General features: G+C 48.4%; 1 protein-coding gene across 1 annotated transcript; it reads right to left on the minus strand.

The window, feature by feature from the left end:
• Nucleotides 1-381: 381 nt before the first annotated feature.
• NUDC (nuclear distribution C, dynein complex regulator) lies at nucleotides 382-15,016 on the minus strand. Its single transcript, XM_055574017.1, has 9 exons — nucleotides 14,787-15,016; nucleotides 12,092-12,169; nucleotides 3,890-4,093; nucleotides 3,735-3,800; nucleotides 2,893-3,012; nucleotides 2,625-2,819; nucleotides 1,292-1,375; nucleotides 1,076-1,194; nucleotides 382-650 (listed from the first exon to the last, which is right to left on the minus strand). Exons 1-9 carry the CDS (start codon nucleotides 14,865-14,867, stop codon nucleotides 599-601), a joined length of 999 nt encoding a protein of 332 aa, XP_055429992.1. The 5' UTR covers nucleotides 14,868-15,016; the 3' UTR covers nucleotides 382-598.
• Between the last annotated feature and the right edge of the window lie 5,648 nt (nucleotides 15,017-20,664).

A 20,664-nucleotide genomic window follows, 5' to 3' on the forward strand; every position in this document is an offset into this window, starting at 1 on the left:
CTGCCTCTGGGAAGTAGTGTGTAGTTTTAGAAACATTTGCTCCAGGACTAGAGAACAGACCCAGTGCAGTGGGAAATTGTCTCAGAGATGAAAACGGAAATCAACAGGCTGGTCTTAAATGCTGCAGAGCCATGGGCCCCTTGGAGAATCTGACATGGTTGATGCCTGTAACCAACCCCTTCTGTTCAAAATCATACACAGACTAAAAGCCTTGTCTGAATCCTCTAAGGAATGAGAAACTGAGCCCAGGGAGGGGCAAGGACTTGCCCTAGATCACGTGGCAGAGCCTGGGTGAGCCGTCAAGCCCCCAGGTTGCAGCAGCAGTCCTAAGAGGCCTGAACCCCAGAGAAAGGCCAGAGGGAACAGAAGACACGAGTGGAATTGGGTAAATGGTTTTAATGTGTAACAGCAGGCCAGCTGGGGTGGACAAGACCCCCCAAGGCCCCAGCCCTTCTCCCATGATGGCCTGAGACCTGTGTGTGCCGGCCAGCCCTGTGCCTGCCCTGGCCCTGCGGCCCACCAGTCCCAGGGAGTGTGGGAGAGGAAAGTGGGGAGCCGGGAGTTCAGCCTGGAGAGTTCAGGGGAGCAAACACAGGAGCTAGTTGAATCTGGCCTTGGAAAAGTCCATCTCTGGATGCTGATCCATGAACCTGCAGAGACAAAGCAGGAAGGTGAGACAGGCCATCCGTCTCCCCAGATTTGCCCCTTTCTCTCAGCCTCCAACATGAGGTCTCATCTGTTTACAACTCTCAGCAACCTGGAGCCATGCCAGGCAGGAGTGGGGCCCTCAAGGCCTCCCCAGGGCTGGCTGCTGAGGTGCCAGCACCGCCACTGCTTTTTCTGTTGGTGACTTGACCGCCTGTTACCCTTTCCTATCCTGTGGTGGCCTTGCCCTCAAGATGACCTCAGTAAGTGATTAGGGGAGGCAAGCCAAGGCTATAAAGCCATAAACTTGGCTGGCTCATTCTGGAAGGGGCGGGGCAGCTCCTGTGTTCTGCTCAGTAAACACTCGCCGCTGTCACCCAGGTCCCAGCCGTAGACACCTCCCCCAAACCCCCATCTCTGCATCGCTCACTTCTTCAGAATCTCCTGTTTCTTCTGCTCATCGGAGGTAGGCAGCCCCATGGACTTCTGTCTCTGGTCGTACATCATCTTCTCCACCATGCTACGGGTCTCACTGTCCAGGTCTGACAGCTAGGGGCAGACAGTGAGTGACAGGGTGGGTGAAGCCCTGGGGCCACCCAGGCCCCAAACCTCCCGACCGCAGCTCCTCCAACCAGCCTGGGCTCACCTTGGAGTTCTCAGGGTTGATCTTCTTAGTATTGATCTCAGGGTCACTGGATACCAAGCGGCTCCACCACTCCATCTTGTTGATCTGAGAGGAAGAGGAGGGCCACCCGGGGACGGGTGGTGGCTCACTCTGGACCCTGGTGACCAACCCCCCAGCTCTTCCAGAACCAAACTCTCTCCCAGCCACATCCTGCATCAGGGACTTGCGAGGCCTGAACTGGGACCTAGGGGCAGATGGGCAAGACCTCTGCCCTCCCCGGTGGCTGGGGGAGACAGACACGGAGACAGTCAGCATGATAAGGGAAAGAATAAAGTACAGAGGGAGATACTCACCCAAGTGGAGGGAGAGGTTAGGACGACACACATGGGCTGGGCCTTAAATGACTCGCATGAGCCACGTTAAAAAGCAGGGAAGGACATTCCAGGTGGGAGGAAACGCAAGGGCAAGGGCAGAGGGGTGAGTGAGAGGCAGCCAAGGGGGTCAGGTAGGCTGGGCCAGGCAGTACATGCCATGGGACACTTTCCTTGGACCCTGGCACTTCAGAGATCATGTTCATTTCCTGGGGTCTGTATCCCAGTTCTCTGAGAGGGGAGAACACGGGCTTCCCGAGGGGCACAGTTTTCTACATCTTGTTCACTGTTTTCCCTCCAGCACTTAGAACAGTCTCTGGCACGTAGCAGGTGTTCAAGTATTTGCTGAATTGAATGCTTGTATCCATAGAAACCTAATGGACGGACTTTCCTGGTAGGTCCAATGGTTAAGACTCTGAGCTCCCAAGACAGGGGGCCCAGGTTCGATGCCTGGTCAGGGAACTAGGTCCCATGTGCTGCAACTAAAGATCCCACACGCCACAAGGAAGATGCCGCACATGACAACTAAGACCCATAATAAAAATTCAGACCCAAAATAAAAACTAGGAAAAAACCTAATGGACCTGGAGAAGGAAATGGCAACCCACTCCCGTATTCTTGCCTGGAAAAGTCCATGGACAGAGGAACCTGGCAGGCTGCAATCCATGGGGTTACATGACTGAGCATGCGTGCGTGAGGGTGGAGGGAAATGGCTTGGTAGGAATAAACTGGTAGAACAACAACAAAAAGCTAATGGAAAGGAAAAGGCTTTGGTACTAAAGACAATCCTGATCCTTAACTCCACCCTCTCCTAGAGGCAGAAGTTGGGCAGATCTCTCGGGCTGCCCTTTTTCTGACTCTAAAATGTGACAGACCTACTATAGAAGTCTTATTGTAGGGATGAAATAAGATACGCCCATCAGGCCCCCAAAGTTCAGGAACAGCCAATCAGAACAGAGGGCAGGAGGCGGGGCCTTTCGCACCTTCTCCAGATGCACTGTCACCACTTTGCCGTCTTCGATGAGCCATGAGCTCTCCTCCACCTTCACCTCGTTGTAGAGCTCCCCGTCCACGATCGCTGGCTGTCCCTTGAGCCCCACCCGGAGATGCCGCCGCTGGATGTCCACCACCACGTCCTTCCCCTTCAGCCGGAAGTTCACGCGGAAGGGCACGGCCAGCTGCACGGGGCAGGAGCAGTCAGGCGGCGCCCCAGGCCAGCTGCCTCCCCACCACCCCAGCCCCCGCACTCACGTCCAGCTCCGACAGGGTCTGGGTCCAGCGGTAACTGGGCAGGTCCGCCCCGTTGCCGAGGTTGGGCTTCAGTTTCCCTTTGTCCTTCTCGTCCTCCTCCTCCTCGTCCTCCTCGGCCTCCTGCTCACAATTGGGGTGCTCGGCTACTTCCCTGACAGACCCAGACTGAACCCCACTGGCTGGCACGGCACATACAGCCACAGACAACACAGCAGACCTGGTCCCTGCCCAGTCCAGCCCACTGTGAGTCAGAGCTAAAACCTGTTTGGCGCTCTGCCGGTTCTGCCCGAGAGGAGCTCAGATGGGGAGACCGTGGGACAGCTGGGGGGTGGCGGCACTCACAGACCCAGGGGACCCAGCCAAGGGACTTGGGAAGGAAGCCCAGCCCAGAGCAGGTCAGGAGGTGGCTGCCAGCAGAGTTGTTCTAAAGGAAAACCAGCCTGCCCAACGGTCAGCTTCATTCTTCTCTGTCTGGAGGGTGGGGACCCAGCCCCAGACCAGAACCTCCAAAGAGCTGAAGGAGTACCCCAGGGATTATGTGGGAGCAGGAGGAGCCCTGAGGAGAACATGCCCTAGGAGTGTCAGAAAAACCCACCGCAGACCCGAGCCCACCCGCATGGTGCCCGTGCAGCACTGCCCATCTCTGTCTCTCTGGCTTTCCTGCCAAGGCTTAAATTAAGCCAGTGAGCTTTGGAGGTTTTTTTAACCCCCTTTGGTCCAATGTGGGGTCCTGGAGTATGAGGAGGATTCCCAAAGCTAAGGGAATGGTCGGGTGGGCCTTCCAGAGAAAGGGAGTGGGTGAAGAGCCCCAGAAGCTCCCAAACCCCTCCAGTCCATCTCACCTGCTTCCCTGGGGAGCCAAGGCTGCCATTCTTGAGCTGGGCCTCCTGCTTCTCGGCATCCTTTTTCTGTGGCAAAGGGAAAAACAGGTGGCAAGAGGGGCCCTACTTCTAGTGTCCATGGGGTCAGGGGGCAGGGGAGGGAAGCCCATTCCTACCTGGTCAATTTCCAGCTGTAGCCTCTCAGCCTCCTCATCAGTCAGTTCCTTGATCTGGGGCCCGGAGGCCTCTGACTTGGCCTCCTTGGCCAACCTGGCTGCCCGCTCTGCCTTCTCCCGCCGCTCAGTCTCCTGCCGAGCTCGCTTCTCCCGCCGGGCCTTCTGTGCCAGCTGGTTGTGGTGGTTGAAGGTCTGTGTGATAAGCTGAGGAAGGAAGAGAAGGCTAAGAAGCATTGGAGGAGAAGACACGTTCCAAGACATGAAGCCAGTCCCATCTCTGAGTGCCTGGGCAAGGCACTGCACTTAGAACCTCAGTTTCCACATCTTTAAAATGGGATTTAATACACATCTATCTCATTGAGTTGTAATGAGAGTATCTGCAAAGTATCTGCTTCAATAAATAGCAACCACTTAAAAAAAAAAAAAGGCAGTCCAGGAAATAAGACCCAACACTGAAGTTGGACAACCTGCATTCTAATCCAGGCTTTGTCACACACTAGCTATTTTGTTTTTGGCAAATTACTTAACCTATTAATGGTGTGAATGGGCTTCCCTGGTGGCTCAGTGGTTAAACAATCCACCTGCCAATGTAGGAGATGCAGGTTCGATCCCTGGGTCAGGAAGATCCCCGGGGAGCTTCAGAGTCCTTATCAGCAAGGATAAGTCCCTACCTCACAGGAATGTCGGGCAGACCAAATGATAAGTGCTTTGAAAATCCTTCACAGCAAAGTGAAGCTGTCAGGAGAACTCCAGCCTCAGCCCCTCTGAGAAGCTTTTCCTCAGCTCTCAGGCCAGAAAGAGCATTCTGGAGGGAAAAGGTCAGTGTCTTCCTCCCCTCCGCCTGTAAGCTATCCATTTCAAATCCACCCTCTCCCACGACGCCTTCCTAGGATGCTTCTAACCTGCTTCGTGCTAGCTGCCCCCCTCTGCGGCCCAAAAGCGACCCCAAAACTGTTACCACAGGGTCTGGCTCTGTGGCCTTGGACAAGGAAACAACTTTGACCTTTTTTAGCCTCAGTTTCATCAGCTGTCACGAAGATGCATATGACACTTGTCAAGAGACTGGCACAGTCCTAGCCACAAACCAACTGCCCATGAACTGCTGGCTTCCCAACACCCCCGCCTGGCTGAGGCTAACCCAGGGTCAACTGGTGGAGAAGCACCTTCTCTGCTATGAAGATAACAACAGGAGGAATGGTTACACCTCACGTTTTACATCAGGAGCTCCTGAAGTGTGGTTCCCTGATCCACAGAATATGTTGGCATCACCCAGAATTTGTTAGAAATGCTGACTCTCAGGCTCTACTCCAGGCCTACCGAATCAGAAGTCCCAGGGGTGTGGCCCAGCAATTTGTACTTTTAACAGGCCCTCCTGGCCAATTCTCATGCATACTTGAGTCACACCTGCATCTGAGATCCTGGCCTACTCCTTCTGCCTGTGTGACCCTGAGGTCATCTCTCTGCTTCTATCGTGTTATTTCTAAAAGCAGTCTTACATAGCTGTTCTTTGCCTACAATATCCTTGCCTCTACTTCCAGATCACCTCACAAACAGCTTCTTATCCTCCAGGACCAGCTCAAATGTCTGTTCAATTTCATCTCTTCTCCTTTGGCAGACTCAGGAATTTACCCAACTTAGGAAACCCATCTCTGTGTCAACCCACACACCTGGAGGAGCCCTCACAGGACACCCACCACATGATCAGTGGTCAACAAACCATCTTTCAAGAATCTCTGAGCCAGAGCTAGAGGGAAATGGATCTGCAAGAATTGAGAGGAACCACGTGGGGCTCAGGGTCACCAAAGTCAGCCATGGGCTCCTAGGCCTAGGGTTCTGCCAAATGCCCTGTGGCTTTTCATTCATTGGGTGTCAATTCTTCCTGTTACCCTCAAACCTCCAACTTCATGCCACATTACAGTAGCTCCACACTCTTCGAGGCTAAAGGGTACCAAAAGCACCCCGAAACCAAACGGGCTAACAAAATGAGGTGTATGTAAGAAAGAAATGAGCCACCTGAAGGCCACTGTGCTGTCAACAGAAGGGGCTGGTCATGGCCCAATTACGCCAGCAGAGGCTGTTCCACCCTAATCAGGGAGACCTTGAACTCAGGCCATCTGCTAACCAGTGGCCAAGGGGAGGCAGGAGCGGGGCCGTCCCCTCTCCCAGCTCCAGTGAATCACGTCCCATTCGTCCTGTTCCTTCCCAGCTCCTGGAGGGCAGATGAGGGCAGAGCTGAACCACCAGGCAGAGTCAGGGCCAGTCACAGCAGCCTCTGACCCCTCCTCCCAGTCTCCTCCCACCAGCTTTACCAGGGCCAAGGCCCAGGCCCAGGCAGAGACCCCAGCGAGACTGTAGCCTACTCAGGGTGCCAACTGGCAGGCTGTCAGAGTCAAGCTTCTGTCACTGGACATGTCTTTGGGAACCAGAGCCCAGCAGAGTGAGAAAGGGGTGAGGAGGGCTGGGAGGCCCCCAGAGTGTTCGGTGGGCATACCTGAACACAGCTTTCCTGATTTAGCCTGGGTGATAGGAGAGTAGAGAGTGGGTCCCATCAGACTGGCCAAGGAAGACTCCAGAGAGATATTTAAGCTAAACCCAAAGGCATGAGGTCCTGGACCTGACCATGGAGTGGGGGGACATGTCTGAGGGAGAAGACACACTCCTGTTCTAGAACTTCATATAAATGGACTAATTCAGTATGTGCTCTTGTCTGTCTTCCTTTAGAAGGCTGAATAATATGTATGTATGTGTGTGCTCAGTCGTGCCCGATTCTGCAACTCCATGGACTGTAGCCTGCCAGGCTCCTCTGTCCATGGAATTTTCCAGGCAAGAACACTGGAGTGGGTTGCCACTTCCTCCTCCAGATCTTCCTGACCCAGGGATTGAACCTGCATCTCCTGTGTCTCCTGCAGATTCTTTACCTGCTGAGCCATCGGGGAAGCCCGAATAATATTGTATTACATGGATATATGACATTTTGTTGATTCATCTATCAATGAATGCCTGGATTGCTTCCAGTTTTGGGAAGTTTTTGGCTCTTTTGAACAGTGCTGCTATGGGTGTGCAAATCTCTCTTCAAGATCCTGCTTCCAGGGCTTCCCTGGTGGCTCAGTGGTAAAGAACCCACCGGCCAATGCAGGAGACACACGTTTGATACCTGATCCAAGAAGATCCCATATGCCGCAGGGCAACTAAGCCCATGCACCACAGCCACTGAGCCTGGGCGCTAGAGCCTGGGAACCGCAATTACTGAGCCCACGTGCTGCAACTATGGAAGCCCACTCATCCTAGAGACCACGCTCCGCAACAAGAAAAGCCGCCACCACGAGTAGCCCCCACTCGCCGAAACCAGAGGAAAGTCCATGCGGTAGTTAAGATCCAGCACAGCCAAAAATTAAAAAAAAAAAAAAGATCCTGCTTCCAATTTCAGGGGGTAATGGGATTGCTGGATCATATGGTAGCTCTATTTTTCAATTTTCTGAGGCACTGCCATACCGTTTTGCACAGCAGCTGCACTATTCTAAGTTCCCACTGGTAGTGCACAAGGGTCCCAATTTCTCCACAACCTTATCCAACACTTAGGTTTCTGGGGGTTTCTGACAGAGTCCATCCTAGTGAGTGTGAGGTGACAACTCACTGTGGTTTCTATTTGCCTTTCTCTAATGACTAGTGATATTGAGCATCTTTTATAATAAAAAAGAACTATAATTCACTTTTACCAACAATGTCTGACGAGTACCCTTTTTTTTTCCACATCCCTGTAAGCAATTTAAAAAATATATTTTTGTCAGTTTGACCAGAAAAAAGGGCATCTCACTGTTTAGTTCATCTACATTTCCTTTATTACTACTGAATATAAGCATCTTTTCATATGCTCCTCATGGAATGGCCCATTTTTCCATTTATCTTTTTCTTGTCAACTTATAAGAGTTCCTGCATATTAAACTGGCTCCTAAATTTTATCTGTCCTCTGCATTGCACATTTTTCCCAGATCTATTGTTTTTCAAATGACTCTATGTCATTGCGTCTCTTCTGCCACATTTTCTATATCTGAAGAGACAAGCAGCTATCTTTTATTCTATAGCTTCCAGGTTTCTATCCTTGCTAGGTCTCTTCCACACAAGGTTATACAGTTTCCTAGCTTTCCTTACTAAGCTCTTCTTGATCTGCAATTTATTTTTAGATACGAGTACAACAGGCTTCCCAGGTGGCACTAGTTGGCAATACAGGAGACATAAGACACACAGGTTCTATCCCTGAGCCAGGAAGATCCCTTGGAGGAGGGCATGGCAACCCACTCCTGTATTGGTGCCTGGAGAATCCCATGGACAGAGGGGTCTGGCAGGCTACAGTCCACAGGGTCGCAAAGAGTCAGACACAACTGAAGTGACTTAGCAAGCACGCACATATGAATAAAACAGATGGTTTTACACTTTTGGTACTTTTACAAATAGCCAGTTGTAGCAGCACAACTTATTAAATCATCCTTTGCCTATGAACTGATTTACCTTACTGGACACATCTTAAAGTTAGACTTTTTCTGGGTTCTCTGTTTCACTAGTCTATTTATCTCTTCCTATGTCAATAAAATATTGATTTGATCATTATGGCCTTTATGCAAATCCATAATGCCTAGCTTCAAAAGCTATAAAAACTAAAGTGTTTTTGTGTTTCTCTTAAGTTTGAAGCATGAAGGTATTTACAGTCTTCATATCTTGGCATAAACATGGATATACACTTCTCTGCAGAAATACCAATGTTTCATTACATTATGCTGCTCCTGACCCCTGGACTGGAGTAAAGTATATTATATACAGTATATGCACTGTGAAAGTGTTAGTCGCTAAGTGGTGTCTGACTCTTTGCAACCCCATGGACTGTAACCCGCCAGGTTCCGCTGTCCATGGAATTCTACAGGCAAGAATATTGGAGGTAGTGGGTAGCGATTCCCTTCTCTGAGGGATCTTCCAGACCAGGGATCCAACCCAGGGTCTCCTGCATTGCAGGCAGATTCTTTACCGTCTGAGCCACCAGGGAAGCCCAAGAATTCAAGTTCACAGTCCCTTTTTTGAACCTATTGGGGCCAGATGTGTTTTGGGATTAGAATTCTTTTGGGGAAAAAAAAAAAAAAGAATTCTTTTGGATTTTAGGAGGCAATACAGGGCATATTTAACCCTAAAACCCAAGAACTCTAAATTCCAAAATACATCTGGCCCCAAGAGGTTCAAAAAAGGGACTGTGAACTTGTACTCTCATGTGCCAGCAACACTCTTTTTATCCTCACAACAGCCTTCTGAGAGAAAGATTATCCCCTCTTCTGGGGGCGGCAGAGGGGAATGAGGCTCCGAATGTGATTCATCCAAAGCAGTTGTCAAGCAGGGAGAGGGGCACACCAGGATTCAGCCACATCTGCCCAGCTCCAGAGAACATGCTCTCAACCAATACACTTGGAAAGGATTTATCTGGTAGCCCAGTGCACAGCAGGTCCTTAACACAAAGGCATTACTGGTGTTACAACTGGAGACCAGTTGGCAAGGCTGGACAGGATTCTGCCTGCTTGAGAGTCCAACCAACCTCCTGGCAAAGAGCTGACTAAGGGAACAAAGAGGCAAGGAGCATAACAGAGGAACCAGCAGACGTCCAATACAGAACAGCTACCATCATCCTTGTGATACGCCCGAGACACCACTTCTCAATATTGTTCATCTCTCTCCCTTCTGCCTGCTACCTCACTCAACCTTCATACCTCAGGCATCTCCCTCAGCGTCTTCCCTGAGGGCTCAACCTAGGTTAGTCACCATTTTATGCTCCTAGGACTTCTACCCAAACACCCACCACTTCCTCACAGTCTTATACATATTAATTAAATGAATGAATGCTGATATTTTATGGTGAAGTCTGTCCCACAGAAAAATAGGAGGTGCTAGTGCTAATACAGAAAGCATATTTGAGCCAGAAAGGGCCCTAAAGGTCAGTGAGTCCACCTTCTTCTGCTTGACAGGTGTGAAGATTAAAAGGACCAGAGAATTGGTGGGAAATTAACCAGGCCACACAACTAGACCAAGAACCCAGGACTCCTACTCCAGGACCATGTCCTTACCCCAGAGTAGCCTCAGATCAGGCATATTATCAAGCATTTCTGCTTGTTAGAACTCTGAGGCCGCAGAAAGCAGTTTGTAAAATGTCTCCTTTTGGTTATTATGTCTCCTGTTTAACTGAAAACAACTGTCAGTTTTCACAGTTCAGTGAAATGACATCTTCTTCATTATTTATGAATCTTCAAAAATATAGTTACAACCTAGGCAATCAGAAGACATTCAAACTCTCAGAACCTGTACCATAAAGCACAATTCTCAGGAATCACCTAACAGCAATCAGAATGGCTATCATCAAAAAGTCTAGAAATAATAAATGCTGGAGAGGATGTGGAGAAAAGGGAACCCTCCTACACTGTTGGTGCAAACGTAAATTGGCGCAGCCACTGTGGAGAACAGTCTGCTGCTGCTAAGTCGCTTCAGTCGTGTCCGACTCTGTGCGACCCCATAGACGGCAGCCCACAAGGCTCCCCAGTCCCTGAGATTCTCCAGGCAAGAACACTGGAGTGGGTTGCCATTTCCTTCTCCAATGCATGACAGTGAAAAGTGAAAGGGAAGTCGCTCAGTCGTGTCCGACTCTTAGCGACCCCGTGTACTGCAGCCTACCAGGCTCCTCCGTCCATGGGATTTTCCAGGCAAGAGTACTGGAGGGGGGTGCCATTGCCTTCTCCGGAGAACAGTATGGGCATTCCTTAAAAAACTAAAAATAGAGCTACCATATGATCCGGCCATCCCACTCCTAGGCGTATATCCAGAAAAGACAAAAATTCTAATTTGAAAAGACACGTGCACTCCAATGTTCACAACAGCACTATTTTTAATAGCTAAGACATGAAAGCAGTCTAAATGTCCAATGACAGATGGATGCACAAAGAAGATGTGGTGTACACACACACACACACACACACACACACACACACACACACACACACACACAGAGGAATATTACTCAGCCATTTAAAAAAAAATACCAGTTGCAACAATATGGATGGACCTGGAGATTATCATACCAAGTAAAGTAAATCAGAGAAAGACAAATATCGTATGATATGATTTATATGTGGAATCTAAAAAAAAAATGATACAAGTGAACTTATTTACAAAACAGAACCAGATTCACAAACATAGGAAATAAACTTATGGTTACCAAGGAGCGGGGGTAAATTGGGAATTTGGGATTAACAGATACACACTACTATATACAAAATACAAAAAAAAAAACCAAAAACAAAACCCCAAGGACCTACTGTATAGCACAGGGAACTATATTCAATTTCTTATAATAACCTATAATGGAAAAGAACCTAGAGAAGATACATATATATATAGGAGATAGACAATTAAAAAAATACACCACCACCACTATTCTCAAATCCCTGAACTTTGGGTCACAGCATCCATGAAGACTAGGATTGCTGGCTTTGAGTTTTCCTATACCTCTGTCTTCTAAGCTCAATTTCTAACATTTGCCTACTCTCATTTCTCAGTGAGGTAATTAGATAAAACCTGGGCTTCCCTGGTGGCTCACACAGTAAAGAATCTGCCTGCAGTGCAGGAGATTCGGGTTCGATCCCTGGGTTGGGAAGATCCCCTGAAGAAGGGAATGGCTACCCACTCCAGTATGCTCACCTGGAGAATTTCACGGACAGAGGAGCCTGGAGGGCTACAGTCCATGGGGTCACAAAGAGTCGGACACAACTGAGAGACTAATGCTTTCACTTTCCTCAATGGAGAAAAGGAACCAAGAAGCATTGTGTAAGGGGCAGAATGCAGTTTTACAAGAGACTCTGGTTCCAACCCTGGCTCTCCCATAACTTGGCTCAAGAATCTGGACAACCCTGGCTTTCCTATAACTCACACCAATTTCCTCATTTGTAAATGGGGACAGTAACACCTGCCCCTCAAACAGTTAAAGGACCGTGGGGAATAGGGTAGGTAATGCAGTTGGCGAGGTGAGGGGCTTTAATAAACTATGGCTTGCTTCCCTTCCCCGACTCTTTGCCCCTGGCCTTTTACTTCTGCTAACAGTTATTAGTACGCCAAAGAAGGCCAGGTCAGCTCTTCTGGAGAAACAGAGCTGCCCAAAGGCCACTGGCCCCCAACACTCACCTTTTCTGCCATGCCTTCTTCTCCTCCAACAAAGAAGTCTGTTTTGCGTCGAAGGAAGCTGAAGAAAGTGTTCACCAGCTAAAAGGAGACAAAGACAGAAGCTGGAAAGATGCCATACTGGGAGCCCTTCAACTGCACAGAAGCGAACTCTCTTAGCCTAGGAGGGAACCTGGGACTAGACTGTTTCACCCCCAGCCTCTCAACTGGGGACACATCCTCCCCACAGGCCCGGGCTTTGTCACTTCTGCCAGGAAGCCGAAACTAACTTTACCCGGATCACTTGAAAGGCAGATTTCTCATTTCTTTTTAATTTATTTTTGGCTGCACAGGGTCTTGGTTGTGACACACAGGCTTTCTCCTGGTTATGGTGAGCAGGGGCTGCTCTTCATTGTGGTACCCAGGCTTCTCACTGCAGTGGCTTCTCTTGGGCAGCATGGACTTAGGCATGGACTCAGTAGTTGTGGCACACAGGCTTAGCTGCTCCATGACATGTGGGGCCTTCCCAGACAAGGGATCAAACCCGTGTCCTCTGCATTGGCAGGCCGATTCTTAACCACTGGACCACCAGAAAGTCCCAGATGTCTCATTTTCTTGTGTGCACATGTATGTATATTTCACATTTTTTGTGGTGCTAGAGGCAGCCTGAGGATACGGGCATCTAGGGCTTGAACACTTGGGGCCCACCTTTCCTCTTCACATAGTAAAAAACCCATCCAGAATGGCACTGGCTGAGTTACTACGGCAGAGCTAGAACGAAGGGAACAAATGAAGCATTTGAAAGAAAGTTCAGACCAACTAATTCTGGCTGGGTAGCCAAGTGATTTAAGAACATCAGTCTGGGTATCAAGACTGATAGACATGAGCTCTGTGACCTTAGGAAAGCTTCTTAACTCCACAAAAGAGAAACAGCAGCAGGACCTATTTCCAGGGATATACGTGAGGATCCTTTGTGAGAACCAAAGGAAGTAAAGGAGGTGAGGTGCCTAGCAGTGTCTGGTCCAGAGCAAGAGACCCTCTGCGGGAGAGTGAAGTCCACACAAGCATGCACCATGAACACCCTCAGCGCCCTGCACCAGACCTGACTCAGAGTACATGCTCAATAAACAGTCTGATGAACAAAACGACCTAGTGGTGACCTAAGGTTAGCATCTATAACTAAGCCCTTTTATTTGTCCAAGAGAGTGGTTCTAAATCCGATGCTAGATTTTATCTCAATGGTTTCAATTCCTGCTTCTACACACTTTTTTCAGTTCACTCAAAAATGCTGCCAAGTCGCTTCAGTCGTGTCCGACTCTGTGCGACCCCATGGACTGCAGCCTACCAGGCTTCTCTGTCCATGGGATTCTCCAGGCAAGAACACTGGAGTGGGTTGCCATTTCCTTCTCCAATGCATGAAAGTGGAAAGTGAAAGTGAAGTCGCTCAGTCGTGTCTGACTCTTAGCGACCCCATGGACTGCAGCCCACCAGGCTCCTCCATCCATGGGATTTTCCAGGCAACAGTACTGGAGTGGGGTGCCATTGCCTTCTCCACTCAAAAATGAATACACTTCAAATCCAGTTGTGTCAACAATTTGGGGCGGGGAGGGGAGAGGGAGCCTTTCACATCTTCAAATTAATAGTACTCTTCGGACCTCAAAGGACTTAGGAGTCCTTGGTCACCACAGGTACCTACCTGAATGAGAATGGGAATGGAAAGCTCGAAACTTTTGTCCCGAGAGAGACACAGAACCTGAAATGGTCTGTGGACAGCACACACTGGCCTAAGGATGCTGGTCCCCTCCAGGTCAGGAGCCTGTTGGATGATCTTGGGCAAGTTCCTTCAGTGTCTTTAATAAGAAGACTGATCTTGACAGGCTTTTCAACCTTTTGAACTTTTCCATGGTTCAAAACACCAATTCCAGAGCCCCTTCTAAGTTGGTCCGTATCCTTCATCCACTCTGTTACTGGATCTGGTCACTACGCAGGAAATTATGTTCCTGCACACATCAATCACTCGAACAAATACGTGTTGACTGTCCAAGCCTGGTTACTGAGAATTCCTCACTGTTCCTCCCTTCAAGACACTACTCTCCTACAAATTCGGGAAATATAAGGATTCCTAGCGGTGTCTCAAATAAAGAAACTGAGGCTGGGAGACGTGGAAAGGTCACAAGTTGGTAGGTGCGGTGTAGAACAATCGTGAACATAGGCCTCCTGTTCCCCCATTCAAAGACCACGTGTTAATATCGCCTCCCACTCTCACATTCTTTCGCTCGCTCCAAGTCTCCGTACAGGCAAGTCGTAATGTTTAGAAAGATTCATCCCAAGGGATGCTCTTCGGGGGCTGCCACCAACGGAGAAACGGAGACTTAGGCATGGGGGGGGGGGGGGAGTAGGGGGAAAATGCCCAAACTCTGGGGCTTTTCCGGGGGCGGGTGCAGCGACGCCGGAGCTGCAAAGGCAGAAACTGCTGAGAGGTCTAGGGGCGGGGCGGGGGTGGGGTAGGGGGACGGACCAGGCCTGGTACGAGTGAAAGCCCTGATACGAGTAGGCCAGACCGGAAGCTCGAGTGCAGTAAGAATGTGGAGAGGAATCCCAGAGCCCGCGAGGCCCCGGGGTGTATCTCGGCTTCTCGAAGGCAGAGAAGAACGGAGAGAGCGTGGCTGGGGCCTCCCCCGGGTAGGCCGGGCCCAGCCAACTCCGCGCGGGCCGTTACCTCCTGCACGCCGCCCTCGTGCTGCTGCGCCATGGCCAGCAACATGCCGTCGAACCGATCCTCCTCCTGCTCCCCGCCCATCGTGCCAGCTGCTAGCCACGCTCCGAAACCCGAGCTCCGCACTCGCGTCCCGCGCTCCGCGACCCTTCGGATCGCGTCCGTCCAACGGCTCCAGTCCTCCGCCTTCCGCAGCGGAGCCGGAAACACGCAGGCGCCGTGCCGCCCAGGCCCACCCGCTCACTCTCACGTCCCGCCCCACTTCGAGCCTGCGGCCATTGACCGCGCGGCAGATAGCCCGCTTTTCCGGCCATTGGTCGACCTGCTGAGCCAATCAAAGAGCGCGTTCCTGAAGCGGTGGGCGGAACGGAAGGCCCTAGAGTTTGGTGTGAGTTGCTATGGTTACCAGACGCTTTTTGGAGGCTTCCAGAAACGTCTGGGCACAAATCCGGCATGGTTGGAATAGAAAAAAAAAGGTACAAACTTTGTTCTTACGCCTTGGGCGTGACTTCCCAGCTTGTAGAAGGGTGAAGTGGGAAATGTTCTTAGTTATCCCCTTTAACCCTCCCATGGGTCAATTGAGGCCCAAAAAGGAGAATGGACTCGCCCAGAGAGCAGTCTACCTCCATCATCATCACATGCTCTATATAAATTGTGCAGTCGCAGGCGCCCTGGACTTAGAAGGACTCTGTGCTTGGATTAATCCTTTTCTGCTAAAGTCTGAAATTTTTGAACAAGAGAGCCCACATTGTCGTTTTACACTGCTGCTGCTTGCTAAGTCGCTTCAGTCGTGTCCGACTCTGTGCGACCCCATAGACGGTAGCCCACCAGGCTCCCCCGTCCCTGGGATTCTCCAGGCAAAAACACTGGAGTGGGTTGCCATTTCCTTCTCCTATGCATGAAAGTGAAAAGTGAAAGGGAAGTCGCGTCCGACACTTAGCGACCCCATGGACTGTAGCCCACCAGCCTTCTCCATCCATGGGATTTCCAGGCAAGAGTACTGGAGTGGGGTGCCATTGCCTTCTCCTGGTCCCCGCAAATTATGTAATGAATGATGTATTCAACCTCACTTCTGTTAATGTGTGGGACAGGTCCCAGTCATCGAAGGCCAACCACTTTACTTTTTCATTGAATTTCATCTTCTCAGTCTCTTCAGGGACTCTACTCTTGTTATTATTCTTTTCTAAATCTGCATCACAATTTTCTTTCTTCTGGATTATCCCCTTCAACTTACATTTAACTCCACTTCTTTTGTATGATCCCACTTTCTCTTCCTGCTATCCCAATTTTCAATTCTCTTTCACACCAAAACTTGAAAAGATTGCTTTACGTGTTTCTCCACTTGATCGCTTTCCATGACTTCTTGATTTACTCTAGTCTTTTCTTTTTTATATATAATTGTGTTTAATTTTGGCTGTGCCAGATCTTCTTTGCTGAGTGGGCTTTTCTCTAGTTGTGGAGAGCAGGGGCTACTCTCTAGTGGCGGTGCATGAGCTTCTCCTTGCAGACCACAGACTCTAGGGCGTGTGGGCTTCAGTAGTTGTAGCCTGTGGGCTCAGTAGTTGTAGTTTCCCCACTCTAGAGTTGCAGTTGCCAGGTTCTAGCACACAGGCTCAATAGTCACGGTACCCAGACTTAGTTGCTCCATGGCATGTGGGATCTTCTGGGACCAAGGATGGAACCCGTGTCTTCTGCATTGGCAAGAGGATTCTTTACCCCTGAGCCACCAGGGAAGCCCTAATTAGTCTTTTCTTAATACTCTGAAATGGCAACCCACTCCAGTGTTCTTGCCTGGAGAATCCCAGGGAAGGGGGAGACTGGTGGGCTGCTGTCTATGGGGTTGCACAGAGTCGGACACGACTGAAGCGACTTAGAAGCAAGGTTACAATGACCTACTTATTGCCAAAGCCAGTAGACCACTATTATCTTACTCAGCTTCTCAGCTGCATTTGACACAGTTGACCCCTTCCACCTTCTGGAAGCAATTTTTTTACATAGGCTTCTCTTATGGACAGAATTTTATCCCCCCCCCCCCAAATTTTTATGTTGACACTCTAACTCCCAATGTGACTTTTTTAAAGATAGGGCTATTTAAAGAGGTAATTAAGGTTAAGGGAATTCATAAGGGTGGGGCCCTAATCCAATATGACTAGTGTCCTTAGTGGAAGAGGAAGACACCAAAGAGACTCCTAAGCAAGCTGAGGAAAGGCTGTATGAGACAGCTATCAGCAAGCCAAAGACAGAAGCTTCAGGAGAAAGCAAACCTGACAACACCTTGACCTTGGACTTCTACCCTTCGGAATTATAAGAAAATAAGTTTCTGTTGTTTAAGTCACTCAGTCTGTAATAGCTTATTATAGCAGATGTAAAAAACTAATAGGGCTTCCATGTATCACACATATCTGGTTTTTCTTCTCACCTTACTAACGCTCTTTCTAAGTGTCTTGACCTGCCCACATTTATAAATGTTGGGGGCTCTGTCCTTACCTTCTTTTCTTCTCTCTCTATACTTTCTCTGTAGGTGATCTCATGATGCCTCTGGCCCATATCAATCCTGAGCTCCTGGACAACCCCACTTGGGTTTTACAGTTTTTTCCCTTGTTGTTGTCCAGTTGCTAAATCGAGTCTGACTCTTGCAAACCCGTGGGCTGTAGACCGCTAGACTCCTCTGTCCATGGGATTTCCCAGGCAAGGATACTGGAGTGGGTTGCCATTTCCTTCTCCAGGTGATCTTCCTGACCCAGGGACTGAACCCAAGTCTCCTGCATTGCACTTGGGTTGACTAACAGATATCTCAAAACTCACATGGCTGGTGATGGATGCTGGTGATGGTTGCTTAACAATGTAAATGTACTTAATGCCACTGAACTGTACACTTAAAAATGGCTAAAATGGCAAATGTAATCTTATGTGTATTTTAACACAGTAAGAAATTTTATAACTTTATGAGACAATTTGAAATCTGAACTTTTAATAGATACTCTATTATTATTTTCAATAATTATTATTTTTAAAAACCAACATGGCCAATATTGATGCTCCCAAACACACACAAATTAATTCTTCCCAAAGTCTTCCCCATTAAACTAAATGGCCCCTTCAAGCACCGATTTGCAAAAGCCCAAACTTACTCATCCACCGATTTGGACCACTCAAAATCTGACCTTATCTAATCCATTAGTAAATCCTGTTAGCGCTCCCTCCAAAATACATCCTGATTCTCTTTCTCACCTTGCTGTTTGAAGCAAGATGCTATTACTCGTCTAAACCAGCATTCTCTCTTGCTTGACTTCTAATATATCCAACTTCTCACTGGTCTCCTTACTTCCTTTTTTGTCACTTTGTAGTCCATCCCAGTTTGGAACCAGTTTGGAACTATTTAAAATCCTAAAAGATGTTGCTGTTAAAGTGCTGCATTCAGTATGCCAACAAATTTGGAAAACTCAGCAGTGGCCACAGGACTGGAAAAGGTCAGTTTTTATTCCAATACCAAAGAAGGGAAAAGCCAAAGAATGTTCAAACTACTGCACAATTGCACTCGTCTTACACACTAGCAAGGTAATGCTCAAAATTCTCCAAGCCAGACTTCAACAGTACATGAACCAAGAACTTCCATATGTTCAAGCTGGATTTAGAAAAGCCAGAGGAACCAGAAATCAAATTGCCAACATCCGTTGGATCATTGAAAAAAAGAAAGAGAGTTCCAGAAAAACATCTATTTCTGCTTCATTAACTACACCAAAGCCTTCGACTGTGTGGATCACAACAAACTGGAAAATTCTTAAAGAGATGGGAATAACAGACCACCTTACCTGTCTCCTGAGAAATCTGCATGCAGGTCAAGAAGCAACAGTTAGAACCAGACATGGAACAACAGACTGGTTCTAAATCAGGAAAGGAGTACATCAAGGCTGTATACTGTCACCCTGCTTATTTAACTTATATGCAGAGTACATCATGTGAAATGCCAGGCTGGATGAAGCACAAGCTGGAATCAAGATTGCATGAGAAATATGAATAACCTGATACACAGATGACATTACCCTTATGGCAGAAAGCAAAGAAGAACTAAAGAGCCTCTTGATGAAAGTGAAAAATGAGAGTGAAAGAGTTGGCTTAAAATTCAACATTCAGAAAACTAAGATCTGGCATCCGGTCTCATCAATTCATGGCAAACAGATGGGGAAATGATGGAAACAGAGACTTTATTTTGGGGGGCTCCAAAATCACTGCAGATGGTGATTGCAGCCATGAAATTAAAAGACGCTTGCTCCTTGAAGGAAAGCTATGACCAACCTAGACAGTATATTAAGAAGCAGAGACATTACTTTGCTGACAAAGGTCCGTCTAATCAAAGCTATGGTTTTTCCACTCGTCATGTATGGATGTAGAGTTGGGCCATAAAGAAAGCTGAGAAAGCTGAGTGCTGAAGAATTGATGCTTTTGAACTGTGGTGTTGGAGGCTCTTGAGAGTCCCTTGGACTGCAAGGAGATCAAACCAGTCCATTCTAAAGGAAATCAGTCCTGAATATTCACCGGAAGAACTGATGCTGAACCTGAAACTCCAATACTTTGGCCACCTGATGTGAAGAACTGACTCATTTGAAAAGACCCGGATGCTGGGAAAGATTAAAGACAGGAGGAGAAGGGGAGGACAGAGGATAAGATGGTTAGATGGCATCACTGACTTGATGGACATGAGTTTGGGTGAACTCCGGGAGTTGGTGATGGATAGGGAAGCCTGGCGTGCTGCAGTCCATGGGGTCACAAAGAGTCGGACACGACTGAGGAACTGAACTGAGTTGAGCAGCCAAAGCAATTGCTCTTAAGGATAAGCCAGGTCTTGTTACTCCCTTGCTTTAAAGTAGCCCTTCATGGATCGCCACTGTGTTCAGGATAAATTCCAAGTTCCCAACCATGACCTTTGAGAAGCAGCAACATCAGGGCCCTGCCTATCTCATCAGCCTCATCTTGTCTCACACTCTCCTTCACACACCAGAATCTCTCTTCACTGGCTGCTTTCACTTCCTCAAATGCCCTGTCCTAATTCCAAGGCCTTTGCCAGCAACTCCTTTTTACCTATCAGGTCTCAACCCAAATGCCACTTCCTCTGTGAAACTTTGTGCTTAGTTGCTCAGTTGTGTCTGACTCTTTGAGACCCCATGGACTGTAGTCTGCCAGGCTCCTCTGTCCACTGGGGATACTCCAGGCAAGAATACTGGAGTGGGTTGCCATGCCCTTCTCCAGGGGATCTTCCCAACCCAGAAATCGAACCCAGGTCTCCTGCATTGCAGGCAGATTCTTTACCATCTGAGCTACCAGGAAAGTGACCCTGATAAACAGATTGTCTCCATCTCCATGATTTTCACTGATCCTCTGTAATTACTTGCCACAGTTGAAATACACAATTAAGAAATTTTGGTTCTATATCCATTCCCTCTCCCTGGAATATAAACTTCATGAAAGATAGAACCTGTCTGATTTATCTGAGCATTCAGCACAGAGCCTCAAACATGGTAGAACCTCAATAGATATTTGAGGCATGAATAAATGGTCTTTGCCTGATACTGTTGACTTTCATTATAAAACTTATCAATAAATATTGGTAGTTACTTTACAAATTTTAAAATTTATTGTTAAAATTTATTGAGCACCCAGGACTGTGCCAAATGCTTTATCAACATGATTTGATTTAACATAATGCTCTCTTTAGGGCATCCTTGATAGCTCAGTTGGTAAAGAATCCGCCTACAATGCAGGAGACCTGGGTTCAATCCCTGGATTGGGAAGATCCCATGGAGAAGAGAAAGGCTACCCACTCCAGTATTCTGGCCTGGAGAATTCCATGAACTGTATAGTCCATGAGGTCGCAAAGAGTTGG

Source organism: Bubalus kerabau, chromosome 3 (genome assembly GCF_029407905.1).
Source record: "Bubalus kerabau isolate K-KA32 ecotype Philippines breed swamp buffalo chromosome 3, PCC_UOA_SB_1v2, whole genome shotgun sequence".
Classification (NCBI taxonomy): domain Eukaryota; kingdom Metazoa; phylum Chordata; class Mammalia; order Artiodactyla; family Bovidae; genus Bubalus; species Bubalus kerabau.

What these genes read in the sequence shown, in the direction of transcription:
- NUDC (XM_055574017.1), bottom strand. Translation starts at nt 14,867, where the DNA reads ATGGGCGGGGAGCAGGAGGAGGATCGGTTCGACGGCATGTTGCTGGCC. An exon ending in TGACAGTGCATCTGGAGAAG is followed by an intron (nt 1,376 to 2,624) that starts GTGCGAAAGGCC and finishes TCTTCCTCTCAG; the next exon opens with ATCAACAAGATGGAGTGGTG. An exon ending in AAACAGGAGATTCTGAAGAA is followed by an intron (nt 651 to 1,075) that starts GTGAGCGATGCA and finishes TTGTCTCTGCAG; the next exon opens with GTTCATGGATCAGCATCCAG.